At 44.8% G+C, this 25,289-nt stretch overlaps 1 protein-coding gene across 1 annotated transcript in view; it reads left to right on the top strand.

The window, feature by feature from the left end:
• Positions 1-3,227: 3,227 nt before the first annotated feature.
• Positions 3,228-25,289, top strand: part of TNFSF14 (TNF superfamily member 14) — a 46,836-nt gene continuing 24,774 nt past the window's right edge. The window contains exon 1 of the mRNA XM_073622828.1: positions 3,228-3,635. Coding sequence (XP_073478929.1) covers positions 3,417-3,635 — 219 coding nt within the window. The 5' untranslated portion in view covers positions 3,228-3,416. The remainder of the gene's footprint in view (positions 3,636-25,289) is intronic.

Here is a 25,289-nt window from a genome sequence, read left to right as displayed (position 1 = left end):
GAGTTCCTGCCAGTCCCTCTGCTTTCCTATTAAAAACTGACCATACTAAGAAGGAGAACATGGCGTGGTCAGTTCTATGGCTGTGGTGGGAACTCAGCCTGCTCTCCTCCAATGATCAGACTTGTCCTGACATCCCCCCCCCCCCGCTTCACAGCACTTCAATGCCAAGCTCGGTGTACTGCTGCTTCTCCTCCCCCAGCTCTTATGCAGCTGAGAACAGAGGGAATGTGATCACTTATAAAAAAGGGCAAAAGGTATTTACTTGTAGCATCAGGGTGCTACATACTGTATAATGCTTTTTAATATCTATACACAAATGTTTTCCCTTTTGTCTCTATTTATACTGATTGGGTTGTATTACAAGGTGATTGTTTACAATCACTTTAATGTGGAAGAAAAGCCTAATACCGCGTACACACGATCGGAAATTCGGCCAGCAAAAGACCGATGAGAGCTTTTGGTCGGAAAATGCGACCGTGTTGTATGCTCCATCGGACTTTTGCTGGCCGAATTCCAGCCAGCAAAAGATTGAGAGCATGTGCTCAATTGTTCGGTCGGAAAAAGTTCCGATCGGAAATCCCGATCGTCTGTAGCAATTCCCACGCGTTTCCTACGCATGCTCGGAAACAATTCGGCGCATGCTCGGAAACAATTCGACGCATGCTCGGAAGCATTGAACTTCATTTTCTCGGCTCGTCGTAGTGTTGTACTACACCGCGTTCTTGGTGGTCGAAAGTTCAGCGAACTTTTGTGTGACCGTGTGTATGCAAGGCAAGCATGAGCGAAATTCCTTCGGAAAAACCATCCAAGATTTTTCTGACGGAAAATCCGCTCGTGTGTACGCGGCATAACTGTAACTATTCTTAAAAATGTATCCTCCCCCCTGCTCCTACCTATCCTGTCTAACCTGTATACAAAAGATGTGTGTACTCACTTATTTTTTAATCTGTTCTGGTCTGGTCACGTCATTCCGTAGCTCCAGCTTCCCTGTGTCAGTGAGCAGCTACTGCAAGGGAAAGAAGAGAGCTCAGAAAATGGCTGGGCCATGGGAGCCTATGGGTGACGTCACGGCTCCCGCAACTCACACACCATTACTGAGGGATCCCTTAGTTAGAGTAGACCAGTGTGGATCGAAAGGACAGGCCGATTGAGCCCACCTGTCAGTTTTTCAGGCGGACCCGATGAAACTATCCTTTGCTCTCTATGGTGTAGCAGATGGCATGTGCCCTTTGACACTCGCCAACATCTGATCCTGTCCACCAAAAACAGGCCTTATACTTAGGGTTTTCTTCCACTTTAAGGAGGGCACACCTTCCTGGGATTGCATGTGTAGGAGCTTAAGACTCGATTTGAGCTCTGTGTATGCTGATAAATTACTTTAGTGGTCCTCCTGAATCAAACCACCTTGGTGTGTTACTAAATTCTCTAGTGGGCACAAGTTAAACCCAACATTTCCTATTTCTGATATGTGCCATGTACTTGTATGAGAAAGTATCCTGTTCTCTTTGTATTACTTCCTTTGTGTGAAATCCCTGGTGTTCCTGCCAGTCCCTCTGCTTTCCTAGTAAAAAATGATCACACTAGGCATGAGAGCACAGTGCGGTCAGTTTCCAAGCTGTGCTAGGATCTCAGCCTACTCTCCTTCAATGATTATACATGTCCTGACATGCCCCCTCCCCCCCGCACAGCCTTTCACTGGGAAGCTCAGTGTACTGCTATTTCTCCTCCCCTGGCTCTTATGTATCGGAGAACAGAGGGAATGTGATCACTTACAAAAAAAGGGTTTATGTTTTTTAGATTTATACACAAAAGTTTTGCCTTTCATTTCTATTTTAATCACTTAAGCCCCATTTGGCTGGCCAAAGACCAGAGCACTTTTTGTGATTTGGCACTGCGTCACTTTAACTGACAATTGCGCGGTCGTGCGACGTGGCTCCCAAACAAGATTGATGTCCTTTTTTTCCCACAAATAGAGCTTTCTTTTGGTGGTATTTGATCACCTCTGCGATTTTTATTTTTTGCGCTATAAACAAAAAAATAGCGACAATTTTGAAAAAAAACGCATTATTTTTTACTTTTTGCTATAAAATATATCCCCCAAAATTATATAAAAAAATGTTTTTCCCTCAGTTTAGGCCGATACGTATTCTTCTACATATTTTTGGTAAAAAAAATCGCAATAAGCGTTTATTGATTGGTTTGCGCAAAAGTTATTGCATCTACAAAATAGGGGATAGTTGTATGGCATTTTTATTAATAATTTTTTTTTGTTTTACTAGTAATGGCGGCAATCTGCGATTTTTATCGTGACTGCGACATTATGGCGGGCACATCGGACAATTTTGACAAATTTTTGGGACCATTGTCATGTTTACAGCGATCAGTGCTATAAAATTTTTGGGACCATTGTCATGTTTACAGCGATCAGTGCTATAAAATTTTTGGGACCATTGTCATGTTTACAGCGATCAGTGCTATAAAATTTTTGGGACCATTGTCATGTTTACAGCGATCAGTGCTATAAAATTTTTGGGACCATTGTCATGTTTACAGCGATCAGTGCTATAAAATTTTTGGGACCATTGTCATGTTTACAGCGATCAGTGCTATAAAATTGCACTGATTACTGTAAAAATGACACTGGCAGTGAACGGGTTAACCACTAGGGGGCTAGGGAGGGGTTCGGTGTGTCCTAGGGAGTGATTCTAACTGTGGGGGTGGAGGGGCTACGTGTGACACGACACTGATCACCGCTCCCGATTACAGGGAGCAGAGATCAGTGACAGTGTCATTAGGCAGAACAGGGAAATGCTTGTTTACATTAGCATCTCCCCGTTCTTCCTCTCTGTGAAACGATCGCGGGTATTCTGTGGACCCGCGATCCATCTCACAGAGCTCCCGGCCGCGCACGTGCGCCCGCACGCAAGCCGCCTCTTAAAGGGCAATGTACAGGTACGTGATTCTGCCTGTACGTGCCCTTCTGCCGCAGTATATCTGCGTGAGGCAGTCGGGAAGCGGTTAAACAGAATGGGTTGTTTTACAAGATGAGGGTTTAGATATACTTTAACTTCAAACGAGCTGTGGTGTTTTGTCCTGTCCTTGCCACCTCTGCTTCTTGGTATCTGCGTGTTACATGTGAGCAGAGTCTAAACTGGTAGAGTGATGGTGATGATGTGTGACTATATTTTTCTCTAACAAGGCACTGCTTTTCCTTTGATACAGGAAACAAGTCATTTTTAAAGGCACCAATGACTATGCAATTAATTGGTTAAAGTGCATCTCTTGTGTCTAAATGACTTTCCCTCTTTGTGGTCACATCTGAAACGCCCTACCACACAGCCTCTCCTTCCTCTGCTACGAGTCGCTTCTGTTTCCCCATTCTCACACAGGACCCTGCTACTACTGCTGCTCTGACAATGGACAGGTATGTGACTTCTCCAATGTCAGTGTTCACGGTGGAGGAGCCTGGATACGGTGCTGCCTCCTGTCCACCTCCAGAAAGAAAAAGGGCAAGTTGCAACTTGCTGATACAGCTGATTTTGCTGCTGTTTGCCCTGCTGGCACTGTGCGGGGTAGTGTTACAGATCTACTACCTTTCAAAGGTTCAGGCGAATCTGGATGCTGCTCAAGAAATGGTAAGTGTTCTTACTTGTAAGTTGGAAAGTGTGGAGGGGATGGTGGGCACAGACCATACCTGGGAAGCACAAAGATTCTAAGATTTTAGGTTCACTGTTTTATTCATTCATTGAATTTGCCACACATGACAATTTCCAGGCCATTTTTTTCCCATTTCAACCAGCTTTCATTTGCAAAGTCAACAAAATCAAGGCAATCTACCACCAACATTTATGATTAGTACAAATGGTTGGTCGTAAGTTGCCTTTGATCCACATGGTCATTTTTTTGCAATCAAAATATGGTTGAAAGTGGAGGAATTTACCGGGAGGATTTGATAGAATTAAAAGTGGTGGAAAGTGGTTGGAAGTGTTATGCCGCGTACACACGATCGGAAATGCCGCCAGCAAAACTCAGTTGAAAGTTTTTAGTCGGAAAATGCGACCGTGTGTAGGCTCCATCGGTCTTTTGCTGGCGGAATTCCAGCCAGCAAAAGATTGGGAGCATGCTCTCTATTTTTCGGTCAGGAAAAGTTCCTATCTGAAAATGCGATTGTCTGTATGCACAAAAAACGACAATTCGACGCATGCTCGGAAGCATTGAACTTCATTTTCTCGGCTCGTCGTAGTGTTGTACGTCATTGCGTTCTTGACAGTCGAAAGTTCAGAGAACTTTTGTGTGACCGTGTGTATGCAAGGCAAGCTTGAGCGGAATTCCGTTGGAAAAACCATCCAAGATTTTTCTGATGGAAATTCCGATCGTGTGTACGCGGCATTACAGTTTGCCTGTTTTATGATGGACACACATACACCAGTCTACATGCAATTTCAACTACTTTCAAACGGCAACAAATCAAGGCATTCTACCACTAAAGTACACATGGCATCTCCTAACAGTATCTGTCCCAGCATTATGAATCAGTCACTATTCCAATATTCATGACAACCGGCTTTGCCATCGGACTAAACTCCGAAGGTTTCTCCGACGGAACTACAACGGAATTCCATTCAAGTGGTCTTGCCTACACACGTTCAAACCAAAGTCCTGACCAAAGTCCAACCGTCCAGAACGCGGTGACGTACAACACGTACGACGGGACTAGAAAAAGGATGTTCAATAGCTTACGTCTCGTACTTGCTTCAGAGCATGCGTCGTTTTTGGGCCTGTTTTCTCAATAGGAATTGGTTCCGTCGGAAATATTTAGAACATGTTCCATTTCTAGGTCTGTCAGAATTTTCAAAAAAAAAAAGTCCAATGAGGCCTACACACAATCGGAATAGACAATGAAAAGACTTTATCTGACTTTTTCTATCGGACATTCCGCTCGTGTGTACGCGGCATTACACTTTAGATCAGCCTTTCTCAAAAGTTTTACCCCAGAGGGACCCTTGAAGTCCTTTTCAGGTCTCAAGAATGAACCCCTGCTAAAATGAATTCATGGAGGGTGGGGGGTTCTGGGGGGGCGAGTGATCTGACAGCTAAAAGGAACCACCAAGTGTCTTTGGACCAAGAATTCCGCAGGCATGTTCAGATGGTAGGTCAGTCAGCCACAGCTCAAGGAACTCCTAGCAACCTCTAGAGGAACCCTGGTTGAGAATGGCTGCTTTAGATGGATAAACATTGTTGGTGGTAAACTATTTTTCATCCATGTGGTCATTTTTGCAATCAACATCTGGTTGAAAATGGTAGAATTTGACGGAAGCTTGGCTTCTGTGTAGGCAGCATGTATTCTGCTACAAAATAGGGGAACAGAAGAAAATTCAGCGCAGAGGAACTGCAGGGATACATTTTCCTCTGATATAAGAATAATGTTTTGTGTGGTTCATGATATTTAGTATAATTTATGATTCTTAGGAATCTAGAATTATGGTGTAAAGGTTCACTGCAGATAACTTCAACTGGTCTGTATTGAGTCAAATTGCGTTGAGCACTCAATCCGAGGTGTGTAGGATGCCCTTCATTTTGCCCCAATCTCGGGGTCCTTGAACTGTTTCCCAAATTTTCTGGTGTCATCTTTTGCTTTCTGGTAACAGGTTTCAAGACTTTGAGAAAACCAGAGTATAATTTCTAGGCAACCTTTGTGCCAAAACTTAGAAAAAAGGTGAAATACACTTTTCTCATTTTGAATGACGAATTAGAACGTTTTTAAGAATTGAATTTTCAGATCATAATTAGTAAAATTTGCTGGTCTGCATATAAAAAAAATGATGACTGTGCCCCATAAATTCATCAGCTCACAAGCGAATTAAAGAGACCAACAAACCTCCTTTGTAATCCAGCCTTGATAGAAGGAACAATTGCCTAAGTGATTGCTTCACACTTATGCCAGCGTTAAGCTAGGGAACCTATATATAAAGGTCGTAAGGGACCTATAAAGGTCATAAACACAATTTGTGACCATTCACCCTTTCGAGTCACCAGTTTGTAATCTACCCTTTTGGATTGTAGTTATGCTATTCATGCCCCCAGGCCCACTGGAGATAGTCATTATACTCCATATTAGAGGACTTGCCAGACATTTGCTGGACATATACCACACCTTTGTCATGACCGCAACATTACCAGCTATCACATTGCTGGATTTTTCTCCCAGGACTGTAAACCCAGAAACATCACTAGCAAATGCAAACAGAGTGGGATATACCCGTGAAGACAAATATTTCTGGATTTGGGAGTGGTTGCTTTCATTGTTTGCTAATCACATAGAGGCCTTGAGTCCTAAATTCCTACATGCAGCCCATATGGAGGAACAAAATAGTGCTTAAAAAGGGCAATTATGACCAACTTGCACCTGTATCTTATGAACTGCACATGTCATTTTTGGTGGATGGAAAGAGGTGGAAAGATAAGATTGCTGGTCTGTTATAAATTGGATTAGGTGGTCATTGTCTTATGTACTTGGGCACCAGTTTCAGTCAGCTAAAACAAATCCAGGGGCATCAAACCAAAAGGTGCTCAACATCTAATGCCCCGTACACACGGTCGGATTTTCCGACGGAAAATGTGTGATAGGACCTTGTTGTCGGAAATTCCGACCGTGTGTAGGCTCTATCACACATTTTCCATCGGATTTTCCGACACACAAAGTTTGAGAGCAGGCTATAAAATTTTCCGACAACAAAATCCGTTGTCCGAAATTTCGATCGTGTGTACACAAATCCGACGGACAAAGTGCCACGCATGCTCAGAATAAATAAAGAGATGAAAGCTATTGGCTACTGCCCCGTTTATAGTCCCGACGTACGTGTTTTACGTCACCGCGTTCAGAATGATCGGATTTTCCGACAACTTTGTGTGACCGTGTGTATGCAAGACAAGTTTGAGCCAACATCCGTCGGAAAAAATCCTAGGATTTTGTTGTCAGGATGTCCGAACAAAGTCCGACCGTGTGTACGGGGTATTACTGTTCATTCCTTTTAGAAAGCAGCCTCAGCCTGGGTAGAAAAGTCTTTCTCCTGCCAGCATTCTGCAGAGAAGGACCTAGTATGGAAGCAGTGGTCTCTCTGCAGAGGTCCAATACTACCCCTACTGGGTATGAGCTACAACTCTGCAATCAGCAAAGTTCATGCTTCATGCTGATTGGAGAGCTCTAGCACTGACTCGGCAAGGGGTGTGCTCCTGGATGCCACTCAAGAAATGTGTTCTTGGTAGAAATGGTAAGTGTATATCCACAGACCATACCTAGGAAGCACAAAGATATAACTCTGAGACTAAGATTTTAGGCTCACTGTTTTATTAGGTCATTGAATTTTCTGATGGTCACACATGATGGTCACACATGACGATCTCCAGGCAATTTTAACCACTTTCAACTAGCTTTCATTTGCAGAGTCAACTAAATCAAGGCAACCTACCACCAAAACTTTGTGGCCATATTAGGTCAATGATGTCAAGAGCGTTCCTGCACCCTTGTGTAAATGGGATCCCTGACCTACAGCTCATTGGCCCAGTACTGAGAGATGCCTTCTGGGTTTGGACCAAACCTGGAGCTGAACCCAAGCTCACCCCTAGTCTCTAGTAGTTTGTATCCCAAAGCCACTCTCTCCTGCCCCCCTGCAAAGTGTGAGCATCATGTCTCAGCAAAAATTCCCTCCACCACTGATCTGCATACTCGCTTCCCCCTACAAGCATAATTTCCCTCTGCAAGACAATATTCTGCAAAAAACTCACAAATCCCCCCTCCTCCAAACTCTAATTGCCCCCTTCCAAGCACAAATTATTCCTCTATAAATACACACCTCCTAGCATAAACACTCTCCCCTCAAATTTGCCCTCCAAGCACAAATTCTATCTCCTACCCAAATCCCCCCTACTACCACAAATATTCTCATCACTGCCTGTCAAATGCCTCATTTAAATCCCCCCTCCTACCATGAATCCTGCCTCCATTTCCCCATTGTGTCCCCAGTACAATTCCCCCTCCCTCCCTGAAACTTACAGACTGAAAATTCTACAGGGGTAGGAACTGACCCTCCTCCCTCACATAAGTTCACTGCACCAAGGGCACCTGTCCCTTCTGCCTGACCTTTGTCCTGGCTTTTCTCTCTCCCACAAAGCTGCTCAATTTTGTCTTTACTTCACTGAACCTCTATTAATTGGTAGTTGGGTGCAATTGGGAACTCCAGTGGAAAATCCACTTGAAGTAGTGAATGATATAAAAAGCCAACATGTGATACCACTTATCAACCACACAAATGGAGATATTAGCTTCAAATGAGGTTAACCTTTATAGGGGTTTTCCAGTGCAACTTTACCAACCCTTATCAGAGTATCAGCAGAGGGGCTTTCCACATCTACTCTTGAGAAGAAACCCCCTTACCAATCTGACTTGTCTACCAGCAATGTGTGCATCTCTCCATAGATCCCTGATGCAGAGCTGACATTGGGGTCTGCATTGGTTTGTGGGCTCCTGGTATATCTGGGAATGTCTATGAGAAGACATGTAGAGTAGATATGGTACAATGCTAAATTTAGTTTAGTGGCAGGTTAATTTTAAAGAACGTGGCCAATGATACAAAATAGTGGATGGGGTTGATGATTTAATGGGTTATCAGTTTACCATTAATTAGTATAGCAAAATGTAATCAGAAGAACCTTCTAAAGAACATGAAAATGTAACTGTCTGGTAGGCTGTGAGTCCAGTCTTTGTTCTCTTGCAGAGCTGCCAATGCTGCTGCTTTGTAACAATTCCGGGTGTTCCAAATAGCTCTGTCCGATCACTGATGGGATCAATGAATGACCTGTAGACAACACTGAATGTTTAGAATTGATCAGTGCCATGAAATATAACAATGACCCTGTTATAAATTATCAAGGGCTGAACTTTTTATTGAGGAATACAAAATGTCAAAGTTCTCTTAAAGGTGAATGAATCTTTGATTATTGGATAAGGGTTTATATTGATCCGTCCTACTGGTCCATGTGGTATGTTTTATTGTAGCATCTTTGAAGATTGGCACCTATCCCTATGTGTGAAGCAAACCCAAACACTTATTCCCCCTTTACTCAACCCTAACACTTAATCTAAACCTTAACAATATCCATAAAACTTAACCCAACTCCTAACCCTTAGCAGTTAACTTGATGATTCTGGGTCCACTTTAAACTATAACCTACAGCAAAACTCCATTCAACTAGACTGGTTTGGGCACAACCCCTCACCATAATAATACATGAAAATGGAGTTCCACTTTAAACCCCTAAAGCCCAACCTCAACAATGATTTGTATACCATTATTCATTACACTAATTTACAGTAAAACCTAAGCTTATTCTTATCACTGAATTGATCCTCACAACAGCACCCAAAGCACCAGGCCCAAGAGTTGTCAGACTATTCTTAAAATGTAAAAGCCCTAGGAGGCCAGCACTTCAACTAACTGCTCCATAGTCTAAGAACCAAAATGATCAACGTGTCTGAAATAGTAACTTTCTGCCCTGTAGCAACCAGTCCTACTGAAACCTACAATGGGAAATGTTAGTTGGAGACTAAACATTCAAAGTTGAACTCCAGCCTTAAAGTGGTTGTAAACCTCAGACATGAAATTTTAACAAAACATATCCCTCTATAGTGTGTAATTGTCTCAATTAAGAGCACTAATGCCTCTTACACACGATCGGACATTCCGACAACAAAATCCATGAATTTTTTCCGACGGATGTTGGCTCAAACTTGTCTTGCATACACACGGTCACACAAATCTTGTTGGAAATTCCGAACATCAAGAACGCGGTGACCTACAACACGTACGACGAGCCGAGAAAAATGAAGTTCTATAGCCAGTGCAGCTCTTCTGCTTGATTCTGAGCATGTGTGACGCTTTGTGTGTTTACACATCAGAATTTATGCGAACGGATTTTGTTGTTGGAAAATTTGAGAACCAGATCTCAAATTTTGTGCGACGGAAATTCCGAAACAAACTGTCCGATGGAGCCCACACACGGTCGGAATTTCCGAAAACAATCGCCAATCGCACATTTTACATCGGAAAGTCCGACCGTGTGTACGCGGCATAAGTGTCATTTCTGTCTGTTGTTTTGTTCTGCTATCAGCATGATTCACTTCTGACAAGTTTTCCTGACATCAGGAGAAAAAAGGTGACAGGGGAGGGAGCTCCAGCACACAGCTTGTGACTGACAGCCTTAGCTCTGTTCCTGTGTGAAGGTGGGGGTGCTGCTTCCCACCAATGAGTGGTTTACAACCAGTTTGAGTCTTGCACAGTTGTATAGGCTCTTCTCCTCTGCTAAAATTGCTTACTCTAATTCCACTGCACACTGTGAGCTTCTCATAATGTGCATTAGAATCTGCAACAGGTCAGATAAAGCCAGGATGATTTCCTGGCTGGAGGTTGACCAGCACTCTAGCGCTTTCCTGTCCAGTTTGACTGCCCCTGGCCTGGCCATTCCATTCATTGAATTTAAAAAGGAACATCACTCTCTTTAAAAAAAAAAAGTCTTAAAAAACTTTAGAAAATGTGGCACTGAGCCTTGCTGCACAAGTCAGCCTTGACTAAGGCCTAGAGGAAGCTGGTGGGGTTTGTGTTCCTGGCAACCCGGCAGAGACTGGCTAGGGACTGGCGACAATCATTCCTTAATGCTACGTTAAACAGCATTGCGGCTCATGGGAACCATGGTTCAGGAGTAGCTCACCTCTATACTTACAGATACCTACGCCAATATTTTGAAGATTTGGGACCCATTGATGACTTACAACGACCATCTAAATCTCAACCGCTCTTTACTCTCTGTATCAGTGGCCTCCAAACTGCGGCCCGCAGGCCAGATCCGGCCCTATGCTTGGCTTTATCCAGCCCCAGGTGCATTAGTTCTACTGACACCAAAGATGAGGCACTATTCCTACCCACTGACACCAAAGATGAGGCACTATTCCTACCCACTGACACCAAAGATGAGGCACCTTTCCTTCCCACTGACACCAAAGATGAGGCACTATTCCTACCCACTGACACCAAAGATGAGGCACCTTTCCTTCCCACTGACACCAAAGATGAGGCACTATTCCTCCCACTGACACCAATGATGGGGCACTATTCCTCCCAATAACATCAAGGACGGACACTATACCTCCCACTGATACCAATGATAGGGCACTATTGATCTTTTATTAAAAGAATCAAGCAACCAATTTTATACAAAAGTAAAAAACAAAACCATAGTACAAAACTTCAACAGAAATCCAAGGAATACACATCCATGTTCAGAATATATACAATATATACATAATCCACTACCAAAATTATTTACATAAAGCAGCAGAGAGGGCCTAAGAGGCACAACCCATCACCTATGTACGCAGCCATTTATCAAAAATTAATCCAAAAAAAAAAAAATAATCTAGGGTGATAAGAGACAGACAGCCACACCCGGGAAAGAGACTCCTGGCAGTCAGGGAGGCCTGAAACCCCTCCACGCCTTCAACCAAGCCCCCTGACTCCGCTTGTCTCTCTCGAGCACCCGAATCTTCTCCACCTCATGCAGAATGTCATACACCACCACCTGAACAGGAAGGATTTTACGCCGAATGCAGACCTGACACCGTGCGTTCCAAGTGAAATAACGGACTACTAGGCTAACTAGAAAAAGTGTATCTAAACAAAAAACCCCACCAGTATTGAATGCTCCGTACACCCACTCAGCATAACCCAGCCTGGAGAGGAAAGGGACACCGAGGGCCCGTCCCACCTGTTTGTACACCTCTATGTTAAAAGGGCAATGAAGCAGAAAATGGTCCATAGTCTCCTCCTCACCTGCACACTCCTCCCGAGGACAGCTACGATCCACCCCACTGCGGAATTTCAAATTGCCCCTAACATAGAGTCTCCCATGGAAGCACAACCAGGCCAGATCCCTGAATTTAGGGGGTACTCTGTCCAAATTAATAAGTCTTAACCCTGCCCTCAAAACTGGGCCTGGGCAATCCCTTAAGGCCAGTGGGTCATGAAAGACTTCGCTCAAGACTCGACTCATAAGGACTTTCCTCGGAACCGATCTGAGATCTTCAGCCGACAATCGCCACTGCCGTAGTAACTTCAGGCACGGAGCGACATAGGCTGGTAGCTGACCACGATGACCCCTGAGATTCTTCACTTGGCCACCTTCTTCCCAAAGTCGTAGAAAAGGCCTAAACCAAGATCTAAATATGCCTGCCCATCCAGGAGGTTCCACTGCAAGCATATTACCAATATTAAACTTGAGAAAAAGCAGTGAAAAGAAAAGAACTGGGTTGACCATACCTAAGCCACCCTCCCTCCTGGATAGATAGGTGACATTCCTCTTGATGGGGTTCAGTCTGTTCCCCCACAACATCTGGAAGAACACACTACTGACCCTAGCATAGAGAGACACTGGCAAGATGCAGACAAAGCTGACATACAAGAAGATCGGAATCAGGTAAGTCTTAATCAGATCAACCCTTTCCCTCATAGATAACTTCCATCTCTTCCAGCTGACCACCTTAGTATTGGCAATTTCCAGTCTGCCTTCCCAGTTTTTTAGGCCATAATCGCCAGGTCCAAATTCAATGCCTAAAATCTTAATTCTTTCCTGGGGCACTGGAAAGGTGTCCGGGAGATCAAACCCCTCACCTTCCTTTCCCATCCAGAAAACTTCACTCTTTTCCTGATTGATCTTGGAGCCTGATGCTTCAGAATACCGTGATGTCAGAGAGACCACCTCCTCTGCTTCATCCGCCCCAGTGACAATCACCGACACATCGTCCGCATAGGCAACAACCCTCAAAGGCGGCTCACCCGGAAGCCCCACTGGCACCCCACACAACATGCCGCTCTCTAGCCTCCTGATGAAGGGGTCGATTGCAAACACATAGAGCAGGGGACTCAGGGGACAACCCTGGCGCACCCCGGAGCCAACCTCAAAGGACTGCCCAACCCAACCATTAACAAGAGGAAAGCTCTCTGCCCCCTCATACAAGACTTTTAACCAATCGACAAAACCACCCGGCAGACCGTACTTACTAAGGAGCAACCACAGGTACTCATGGTTAACACGATCAAAAGCCTTTGCCTGATCCAATGTCAGCAAATACTTTCCCCAGCCTGCAGCCCTGCACCGCTCCAAGGCCTCCCGGACAGCTAAAACTGCTGTGAAGGTGCACCTACCCTGGACCGAACAGTGCTGATGGCGAGAAAGCAAAGACTCTGCTACTGACGATAGGCGCCAGAAAATGATCTTTGCCAGTATCTTTCTATCGACATTAAGAAGGCTGATGGGGCGCCAATTCTCAATCATCGAAGGATCTTTACCCTTTGAAAGAAGAATCACAGCTGAGTGCCTCATGGAAGAGGGAAGTACCCCCTCAGCAAGGCAACTGTTAAAAACCTCTACCAAATGTGGGGCCAGAATAGACTTAAAAGCTTTGTAAAACTCAGCCGTCAAGCCATCCGGTCCAGGTGACTTTTTGATGGCAAGCTGTTCAATTGCCCTTATCACCTCTTCAACTGTGATCTCCTCTGTCAAATTCATCAATGGGACATCTTCATCATTTAGACCTGGAGTAGAGTCCAAAAAGCTTTCCATCTTGTCACGGTCAAGCTCTTTCCTCCCAAGAAGGTCAGCATAAAAGGACCTCACGACCTCCAGAATCCCTGACCTGGACTTTGTCAAGGAACCTGTACTGTCCTTAAGGCCAACGACCGTTTTAACAGCTACACCTTGTTTGCAGTTCTGGTAAGGGTCAGGCGAGTGGTACTTCCCATAGTCCCTCTCCAGAACCAAAGAGGCATGCCGGTCATATTGACACTTCCTGAGAAGGAGTTTCACTTCGGAGATTGCCCCAGGATCTCCTCCTCTCGAGACAAGAATATCCAGCTTCCTCCGTAAACGTTGGTAGGTCATGTATTTATTAAACTGCTTTCTATTGGCTAGGCCCCTGAAGAATCCAGCAATCCTCTTTTTGGTCAGCTCCCACCACTCAGCCTTGCTGCTACAAAAGTCCAGGATGGTCACCTGTGCCTGAAAGAATTCCTCAAAGGATTGTCTAACATGTTCTTCCTTGAGTAGAGTCGAATTCAATCTCCAGATGCCCTTGCCCCTCTGAGGGGCGTCTGAAGCATTCAGGACCACAGATAGCATACAGTGATCAGAGAACTCTACTGCCTGCACCACTGGGGGTGAGAAAGCAGAGGTCTCCTTCAAAAAAAACCTATCTATTCTACTCTGACTATTACCTCGATGAAAGGTGAACCCAGTGTCATCCGGGAGGTGCTTAATGTGCACATCCACAAGACCAGCATCCCTAACCATACTATTTTAAAAAACGCTATCATATCCCAGCCTGTCCTTGAAGTCCTTCCTGTCCTTGGGCCTAGTTACTGTATTAAAGTCACCTCCAAAGACCACTTGCCGGGATGTAAAAAGAAATGGCTTGATCCTTGTAAAAAGGCATTTCCTGTCCCACTTTGTGTGCGGTCCATAAACATTAATTAGGCGCAGGTCCTGCCCTCCCACAAGGACGTCTAAGACCATACATCTCCCAATCTCCACCTCAATAACCCGCCGGACAGTTACCATGCCGGTTTTAAACAACACCGCCACACCGCTGTAAGGCTCGGCCGCAAGAGACCAGTAAGATGGACCATACCTCCACTCTCTCTTGGCCATATGAATATCTGCCAAGGAGGTGAGCCTAGTCTCTTGCAAAAATAAAATTTCAGCATCTAATTGGCTGAACAAAAAGAAGGCCATAGAACGAGCTCTTACTGACTTAATGCTGGCGACATTTATTGTCACCACTTTTAACGGAGGGGGAACCGCCATTTGGGTTATTGGGTGGTTTGCTTCTTAGCTCCCCTCTGCTGCTCATCACCAGAAGCCTCTCTCTTTCTTGAGGCCGCCTCAAACTCCATTTCGGAATCAGAACTTCGCTCCGAAGAAGCTCCAGATGAAGAGATATCCCAATTAGAGGACCTATACCGGTTGGAGACAGGCACTGGAGCCTGTTCTGTCCTCACCACCTGCTTCTTCCGCTTCCCAACCTTCCTTCTCTCCTCCAGGTACTGCAGGTCAGCTTCAGAGATGCCCTCATCTCTTACTTTTTTCTGTGAAGTCTTTACAGAAGACTTCTTTACAGAGGAAGAAGCAACCTTTTTAGTACCCACTACCACTGCTGGTGGGGGGGGTGCTCCCTTTGAATCAGACTTAGGAGGGGTAGACTCCTGGGGGGTAACTGACTCAGGGGGCACAGACTTGGAAGGTTCTGACACAAGAGGAGAGGGTACAGTAGGCTGGGGGGAGACAGATACAGATACAGAAGGAATACTTACAGACACATGAGGGGTGGCCACAGGAACTGGAGAGGGATCCTGAGCAGGACCAGGGGAGTCAGTCACCGCAGAGGAGGATGGTACACCAGGGGCCTCACCCTCCATCCTGTCCAGCCTTGACATGTCATCAATTACCTCCTTCTCCATATTATGCCAGGCTTCAGGACATCTGCTGTAGGGGTGGCCAAGGCGCAGGCACAGGTTGCACCTGATCATTTCGGTGCAGTCCTTAGCCATATGACCCTGACCTCGACACACTGAACATATCAAGGCTGAACAGGAGGAACTCAAATGCCCCTTTTCTCCACAGCGGTGACACAGCTTCGGCTGACCAGGGTAAAAAACAGTCATCCTATCCCTCCCTATAAAAGCTGAGGAGGGCAGGTGACGGACAACATTCCCATCCCTGGCCAACCTGACTGTAACTGACCAACCCCCAGTCCAGATGTTACGCTCATCAAGGATTTTATTGGGCTTGGTCAAAACCTCCCCATAGTTCCTTAACCAAACCTCTAGATCCCGGGCAGGGACACTCTCATTAGTGAGGATAATTGTGATTTTTTTTACTGTAGACCTCTGAGAAACTGCAACTGGGGCCAGACCTTCCCATTCAGGTCTTGACCTGCAACGAGCCTCATATCTCTCCCAGAACAGGTCAAGACCCTCTGGCCTGGTGAAGCTAACTGTATAATCCCGGCTCCCAGCTACATGTATAAAGGCATACAGATCATTTGCCCCAAAACCCATCTCTAAAATCATGTCCACCACTGCACGCCGTGCTGGAGGGATCGCACCACCTTCCCATTTCAGAATAACAACATTACGTCTGGGACCCCCAGCAGAAGCCAGAGACCCAAGACCAGATCCTGGGGTGCTCAAAGTGGTAGCCTGTAGGGGAAAACCCCGCTTGGGGGCAGAGCTACCAGGAGCAGAGCGTACCACCTGAGCAAAGGTAAGTTTTTCAGGGCCAAGGCCCCACACTGAAGTCATAGCAGTCTGTACATTACTATTATTATTCACTGCTTGAACGGAGTTGGTAGGACTGTCCATCACACTTGAACTGGGACCATTGTTCATCACACTGGTACTGGGATGATTTTTATCAGTCACACAAAACTTCACATTCCCATCAGGAATAATCACAGTTTCTGCTGCAATATCAGCTGTCTCCTGAAGCTGTGCTGTAGAGTCCTCAGCAGCTGTGGGGCAAACAGCTTCAGCCAAAGGGGGGTTAATAGGCTCTGCTGAATCTTGTAGTTCATCTGCAGGAATGTCATTTTTTAAAAGCAAACTTTGCTGTACTGCAGTATCAGCAGGCACAGCATTACTACAGATAGGACTAGCAGCCTGACTCTCACTGGGCACATTGTCTGTATCAGTCACAGTGTTGAATGCCACAAAAATTGTTTTATCCACAATATGGGACTTGACAGGCTTTACCTTGTCAGGCACATTGTCTGTAATGTCCTCATCATTAAATGCCAGCTGATCCCCCCGCATAGGAGACTCCATTACCTGGATGGCCCTGAGCATGCCTCCTGAGTCCTGGGAAGGCATGGGGCTGCTTACCTCTCCCTGAGGGGGCAGGGGGTCAGAACTGGGGGTCTCCTCCTCCACCTCCATCTTTGTCATCCTCGCAAATCTTTTATCGTTACAAAACTTTTCTTTAAATGGCCCATCTCTGCCTTCCATCATGGCCACAATGGTCTCCTGGTGTTCCACCCGAACCTTGGCCAGTTGGATCTCCGGATCCATGGATCCACGTTTCTGGCTATGTAAGCCCTCACGTTGCCTTCTCAGGCGCTTCAGCTCCGCTCTGAGCTTGTAGAGCTTGTCTCTTTCCCTATTCAGGACCTTAATCCCGGCCACCACTCGCTCCCGGATGGCCCCGGAACCTTCATCTTCACCAGGGGCAGAGAGATCACCAACCATGGGTTGTATAGGGGCAGGTATGTTACCTGATGGCCCAGGAGATGGCTGTGAGCTTCCAGCAGGAGAGGCCCTGCTGGCCTCCATGGCTTCCCCAGAAAGGGGCCAGGAGAGCTGGGATAGATTTCCTCACCAGTCCCCTCTCACACAGATCTGCAGCAGCTCCAGAGAGACAGCCTCCTCCTGACACACCTGTGCTCCAATGATGGGTGGGGCACTATTCCTCCCACTGACACCAATGGTGGGGTACTGTTCCATACCTCCCAACATTTTGAGATGGGAATGAGGGACACCTACCAGCAAACGTATGTAGGCATAGGACACGCCCCCTGCCACACAACCTTAAAGGAGAATTACCCAAGAAAAAGGTTAATTAAATTCACAAGGGCTTTTTTTTTACCACTACTATTCCTTTATATTGGCTTTTAAAATGTACAAATGCAGCAATTTAGAATTTGGAAAAAAGGTTTAGCACTGGGAAACACTTTTTGAAAGATAAAAAGTTACAGCTATATGGATCAGACCAAAATGAGGGACAAATGAGGAAGAATGAGAGATGGAGGGACATTGCTCCAAATCAGGGACAGTCCCTCGAAATCAAGGACAGTCGGGAGCTATGCTGTTCCTTCCACTGACACCAATGATGGGGCACTATTCCTCCCACTGACACCAATGATGGGGCACTACTCCTCCCACTGACACCAATGATGGGGCACTAATCCTCCAACTGACACCAATCATAGGGCTCTATTATTTCTCCTACTGACCACAGGCACCCTCCGAACACTAAGCCTGAGACATTATTTAATCCCACTGACACCAGGACATTTTCAGCTCCCGCTAGCCGCAATCTGATCCCCCCTAAAGTCTAAAGGACAGTAACCTGGTCCTTTGTTAAAAAAATTTGGAGACCCCCACTCTATGACCCGATCTATGATTATATGGATGCCGGCTAGCCCATTCTTGTGCTGTGTGGCGGGTTGGACAGCGCAGGATCTTCCCCGGACCCCCTTCCTTCTCTTAGACCCCTTTCACGCTGAGGCAGTTTTCAGGCGTTTTAGCACTAAAAATAGCACCTGTAAAGCACCTGAAAAATGCCTCTCAAGCCACCCCAGTGTGAAAGCCTGAGTGCTTTCACACTGGGGTGGTGTGCTTGCAGGACGGGAATAAAAAGCAGCATCTTTGGGGCGGTGTGGGAGCGCTGTATACACCGGCCATGCCCATTGGAAAGAATGAACACCTCTTCCAAAGCTTTTTTAACCCCTTTTAGGGGGGTAAAAGCGCCCCACTACCGCCCACAATGCAGCGCCAAAGCTCCACTATAACAGTGATAAAGTGTGCTAAAATGAGCGCCGCTTTACCGCTAACGCCGGCGCCTCCTCAGTGTGAAAGTAGCCTAAGGCAACTCTCCTTCCCCTCTTCTCTTCCCCTCATCCGCTGAGGCCTCTAAGCAGCCATTTTCCATTCCTCACTTCCTCTTTTCTAACACTGTGCTCTTCTTCAGGCTTCAGAGCATTCCCCCTCCTTTTTATTTTTCATCCTTGCAGAGCCAAATGTCTTTACTGGTAGCCTGCATTAACACTAGACCGCCTTCTAAGTCAAACTATTGGTCTATAAGTTACACTTATCTGTACCTTCAAAGTTCGATACGTGATTCTTAAGAACTACCTCCCAACATTTGGTGGAATTGTTGTTATGTTCTTGCCTTTGTTACTTCTTTTACGCTGTATCATTGTACAGACAAACATTTCACAACTTTAAAACAAAACCTAAAAACCCAATAAAAACTTTGTGAAATAACAACGAGGTACTTACCAGTCCATGGAGTCCAGTGCTGTCTTCCCATAGTCAACTCTTCTCTCCGCATGGGACCCTAGCACCGCCATCTTGGATTTGGGAGACAGCTATAATTCCCTGAGGAGCCACAGCGGGCTCTCCTACTGCACATGTGCGAGATCACACAGCACTGGTCCCACAGCCTCCTTGAGCGTGTGACGTGTCCATGGAGGTTGTGGGCAGGCCAAGATTACGTAATTCTTGTCTCAGCGAAAATTGCGGAAATGGGAGTGGTTACCTGGCTTCCAAATCACAGACAGGTACCCACTTCCAGTAGAACAAAAATACCAATTTTGGTAGCGTAGGGAGGGAGCAGAAGGATGAGTGGAAGCTCTCCCGATCATGGAGACTCAGTATCCTCTATCCATCAAGCCAGCCCACTCCTTCCATACTGAAGGCTCTTGAGAAAAGAACTGATGCTATGATGTTGTCGGACCCCACCCATCAGCCATGATCCACCCAAACTGCATAGAGTAGCACAATGGCTCAGTGATGGCATCACTAGCATTATTAGATGGTATGTAACGAAAACAGAAAAAAAGGTTTATTTAATTTTTTTAGCATGATAAGAAGAGGGAGGGTGGAACTAGGAAAGGCAAATTATAAGTGGATTTATCTTGGTTTGCTTTTGGGCAACAGAGACAGGTCTTCTTTAAGACATGAAGGACATTATTCACTTCTTTGTTATCATAATGACAGAACATCTAACTGACTTCCTGTTCCTGTTTGTTTTTGTAACTGGTGAAGAATACTAAGAAATGACCTTGTGTTTCTTTGTAGTGGTTAGAAACAGATATGGCGAATTGTCTGAGAACTGTGACATTTGCTTCATAACAAGAATTGGTGCTACAAAGGTTGAAAGCAGAGGTAGACAACCAGATTCATTTAACCACTGCAGCACCGGAGGATTTTACCCCCTTCCTGACCAGAGCACTTTTTGCGATTCGGCACTGCGTCGCTTTAACTGACAATTGCGCGGTCGTGCGACGTTGCACCCAAACAAGATTGACGTCCTTTTTTCCCCATAAATAGAGCTTTCTTTTGGTGGTATTTGATCACCTCTGCATTTTTCTTTTTTTTTTGCGCTATGAACAAAAAAACAGCGACAATTTTGAAAAAAACGCAATATTATGTACTTTTTATAATAAATATCCCACAAAAATATATAAAAAAACATTTTTTTTCCTGTTTAGGCTTATACGTATTCTTCTACATATTTTTGGTAAAAAAAATCGCAATAAGCGTATATTGATTGGTTTGCGCAAAAGTTATAGCGTATACAAAGGGATAGATCTATGTAATTTTTATTATTATTTATTTTTTTTAGTAATTTTGGGACCATTGTCATTTATACAGCGATCAGTGCTATAAAAATGCACCGATTGCTGTGTAAATGACACTGGCAGGGAAGGGGTTAACCACTAGGGGGCGATCAAGGGGTTAAGTGTGTCCTAGGGAGTGATTCAAACTGTAGGGGGGGATGGGCTACTAGTCACATGACAACGATCACTGCTCCCGATGACAGGGAGCGGTGATCTCTGTCATGTCACTAGGCAGAACAGGGAAATGCCTTGTTTACATAGGTACTTCCCCGTTCTGCAGCTCTGTGACACGATCGCCGGGAGACTGGCAGACATTGAGTCCGCGAGTCCTGCGGGCACGGTCACGCTGTACGCGGCGGGCGCGTGCGGCCGCTAGCCCCGCCAATTAAAGGGGACGTACAGGTACGCCCATTTGCCCACCGCTGCCATTGTGGCGACGTATATCAGCGTGCGGCGGTCGGCAAGTGGTTAAAGAGGACCTGTACTGTGAAAGCTGTGGCCAAAAATTGCAAGCAGAGAGCAAAGGAATAGTTAACAGTATTGGCTGTGATCCCCCTGCAGCTGATCTCTACTGACTTACTATGCATTGTTCTGCACAGTGTCTCTGTGTGGAGGTGGCCATCTTGGTAGAGGAGCAGGGCACTGCTTCGTCTTATCAGAGCTGCCCCCCCATGTGATCTAAAGACTCAAGGAGGCAATGACTAAAAAGCAGCAGGAAAGGTTCAGGTAGCACAGATCCACAGAATGAAGCAGAAGCAGAGAGATCCTTGTACTGGAAGACCTCAGGTACAGCTTCCTCTCCAGCAAGGAGAACAGTGAGCATTACAGTAGTGACATTACCAAAACTCCTAATCATTATAAAAAATTATAATGATACATCTTATAGGTCCACTCTATAGCATTCTTACTGCTACAAGGTGGCACCTGTGCGCGTCGGATCACGTATATGTATATATATATATATATATATATATATAGATCTATCTATCTATCTATCTATCTATCTATCTATCTATCTATCTATCTATCTATCTATCTATCTATCTATCTATCTATCTATCTATAGATATATCTATAGATATATCTATATTATATATAGATATATCTATATCTACATATGTTACCTGACACTTCCGGGTAGGGGCACGCATGCGCACCACTGGCGGCTCGTCTCCGCTGTGCTTACACATAGTGGAAGCCGATCGACAGGTGCCAGGTACTCATTGTCCACTGTCAGTTAGAGACACAGGACTGCGATCTGCCTGTGTAAACAAGGCAGATTACCATTCTGACAGGAGGGAAGGGATGGAGTTTGTGTCCTTGCAAAGCAAGGAATAAATTCCATGTCTTCCGCTAGTAAAAGCACCTCCCACAATATAGTAAAACACTGGCTAGGCACACAGTTAACCCTTTGATCGCCCCTGATGCTCTTCCCAGCCAGTGTCAATAGTACAGTGACAGTGTATATTTTTAGCACTGAACGCTGTATATTAGTGTTACTGGTTCCCAAAAAGTGTCAGTGTCAGAATGTCTGCTGCAATATCGCAGTCCCGCTATAAGTCGCTGATCGCCATCATTACTAGTAAGAATAAATAAATAAAATTATACCATAGTTTGTAGATGCTATAACCTGCGTAAATCAATCAATATACGCTTATTGGGATTTTTTTTAACCAAAAATATGTCGCAGAATACATATTGGCCTAAACTGATGAAGAAATTAGATTTTTTTTCAATTGTTTTATTGGAAAGGTTTTATAGCAGTAAGTAAAAAAATATTGTTTTATTTTCAAAATTGTCTGTATTTTTATTTATTTTTTTGTTTATAGCGCGAAAAATAAAAAATGGTAACTCTACAGGTTAATACTTGATTCCTGATTTTTTCTTTTACATCTTTAGTTTTATGTTTCTCTACATTTACAAGCAGGCCAAGCTGTCCGGCAAAAGCCACAATTACAGGGTTTGGGGTAAACCACAAAACACTGCCTAAGATGCTTACAGTCATCAGCTTTGATTATTTTACATCTACAGTGGGGACGGAAAGTATTCAGACCCCCTTCAATTTTTCACTCTTTGTTATATTGCAGCCATTTGCTAAAATCATTTAAGTTCATTTTTTTTCCTCATTAATGTACACACAGCACCCCATATTGACAGAAAAACACAGAATTGTTGACATTTTTGCAGATTTATTAAAATAGAAAAAACTGAAATATCACATGGTCCTAAGTATTCAGACCCTTTGCTGTGACACTCATATATTTAACTCAGGTGCTGTCCATTTCTTCTGATCATCCTTGAGATGGTTCTACACCAGGGATATGCAATTAGCGGACCTCCAGCTGTTGCGGAACTACAAGTCCCATGAGGCATAGCAAGACTCTACACCTTCATTTGAGTCCAGCTGTGTTTGATTATACTGATTGGACTTGATAAGGAAAGCCACACACCTGTCTATATAAGACCTTACAGCTCACAGTGCATGTCAGAGCAAATGAGAACCATGAGGTCAAAGGAACTGCCTGAAGAGCTCAGAGACAGAATTGTGGCAAGGCACAGATCTGGCCAAGATTACAAAAAAAATTCTGCTGCACTTAAGGTTCCTAAGAGCACAGTGGCCTCCATAATCCTTTAAATGGAAGACGTTTGGGATGACCAGAACCCTTCCTAAAGCTGGCCGTCCGGCCAAACTGAGCTATCGGGGAATAAGAGACTTCATGAGAGAGGTAAAGAAGAACCCAAAGATCACTGTGGCTGAGCTCCAGAGATGCAGTCAGGAGATGGGAGAAAGTTGTAGAAAGTCAACCATCACTGCAGCCCTCCACCAGTCGGGGCTTTATGACAGAGAGGCCCGACGGAAGCCTCTCCTCAGTGCAAGACACATGAAAGCCTACACATGAAGTTTGCTAAAGAACACCTGAAGGACTCCAAGATGGTGAGAAATAAGATTCTCTGGTCTGATGAGACCAGGATAGAACTTTTTGGCCTTAATTCTAATCAGGATGCGTGGAGAAAACCAGGCACTGCTTATCACTAATCACTGGCTGATTCAGCTGATCACCGGCAACACGGGTGCGCACTCCAGACCAGGAAGAGACCAGAGAGGACACCCCGCTGCAGTACATGTACGTGGGGCAGTCCAGAAGCAGTTAAAAGTTTTTTATACTTCTGTGTCCCATTGGGAAGATTTCCCATCACTTCCTGTCAAAAGATTCCTGTTTGGTGACAAACCAAATTTGGGGATTTTCTTTTATTTTCACTCTTGGTGATAACGGTAACAGTGATAACAGGACAAATCGAGAGGGTGACTCTCCCTAACAGGGGCACAGACAGCAATAAAAACCTGACAGGGGGTCTAATCCATCTCCAGTCTATCCGAAACTAAAAGAAAACATTAGCTATACACATATGAGAGCAGTTTTACCAAAGGATGTGTATGTGACACCTCTGTCTGGCAGAGCAGAAGATCAGATTTTTTTTCTCTGCTACAATAAAGTAACATTTTTCATCCCTATGACTGGACAGTGAAAGGAGAAGCAGCAGAATAATAAACTCATCTCTCTCTGTAACTTTGCTCCAATCAGTATGTTCTATGTCTGCTGTTCTATGTCTGCTTATGAGCATTGCAGCACAACCGATTGGCTACTAGTGCTGCTTCTCCCTACCCCAGTCTCTGCTGTGCAGGAATTATAAGAGGCTGACACCAAGTCAAATTCAGATACTTAAACTGCTTAAAAAACTATAGATGTATTCATGATTACAGATCTGCATTTATTGGTGTCTCTGCTTGAGCAAGTCATTGAATTGCACCCAAAAGTAATACCTGTCACATTTTGGTTGTGGTGTCATGATCTCATGACCCCATTTTATTAACAAACTTTGTCAATGTGCTCTTAAAACAAATAACCGCATGCAAAAAAATAACCGCATGCAAAAAAAGATGCTGCATTGAAGGAGCAAAGCCCCAATATATATTCTGAGACATATTTTTGGTAAAAAAAATAGAGATAACCTCTATGACAGTAATAGTGGTAGAGGGTATTGGACGCCGGGCCCGGGACTCGTGTACTCTAGCATAGCTCCCAACTGATTTTGAGGGACTGCCCCTGATTTGGAACAAAGTCCCTCTGTCCCTCTTTCCTCCTCATTTGTCCCTCATTTTGGTCTGATCTATGTAGTTGTATATAAAATGCACTTTTTATCTTTCAAAAAGTGTTTCCCAGTGCTAAACCTTCATCCAATTTTTAAAAGCCAATATAAAGGAATATTAGTGTTAAAAAAAAAAGCACTTGTGGGTTTAACTCTTTATTTTTATTTTTTATTTTATATATATATATATATATATATATATATATATATATATATATATATAAAATTCTTCTTAAGGGGGCGTGACAGGGGGTGTGTCCTATGCCTACATACATTTCCTAAAAGGTGTCCCTCGTTCCCATCTCAAAAAGTTGGGAGGTATGCTCTAGCATCATCCAGAGCCACATATATTGGGCAGGAGTGTGTGTACTTCAACGCACCCCCACTTCTTACCTCTTCCCTGTAGTGGTGCAAATCCCTGCTGAGCATTGGTACCCCCATTGCCAGCCAGCCTTTACTTCCCAGGACCCCTAAACTTGTTGTATCTTCATACAAGATACCAGTCCATTGACTTGTTAGTCCCCCCCCCCCCAGTCGCTGCGGGGGACCTCTTGGTGACGTCCTGTGCCCTGTGTATGCTGGGTCTTAGATATCCTCCTGACGAAGCGCCATTAGACTGCGAAACTAGTTGAGATGT

The sequence above is a fragment of the Aquarana catesbeiana genome, linkage group LG03 (assembly GCF_042186555.1).
Source record: "Aquarana catesbeiana isolate 2022-GZ linkage group LG03, ASM4218655v1, whole genome shotgun sequence".
In the NCBI taxonomy this organism is placed as follows: Eukaryota; Metazoa; Chordata; class Amphibia; order Anura; family Ranidae; genus Aquarana; species Aquarana catesbeiana.
This window is presented reverse-complemented; position numbering and strand designations above follow the sequence as displayed.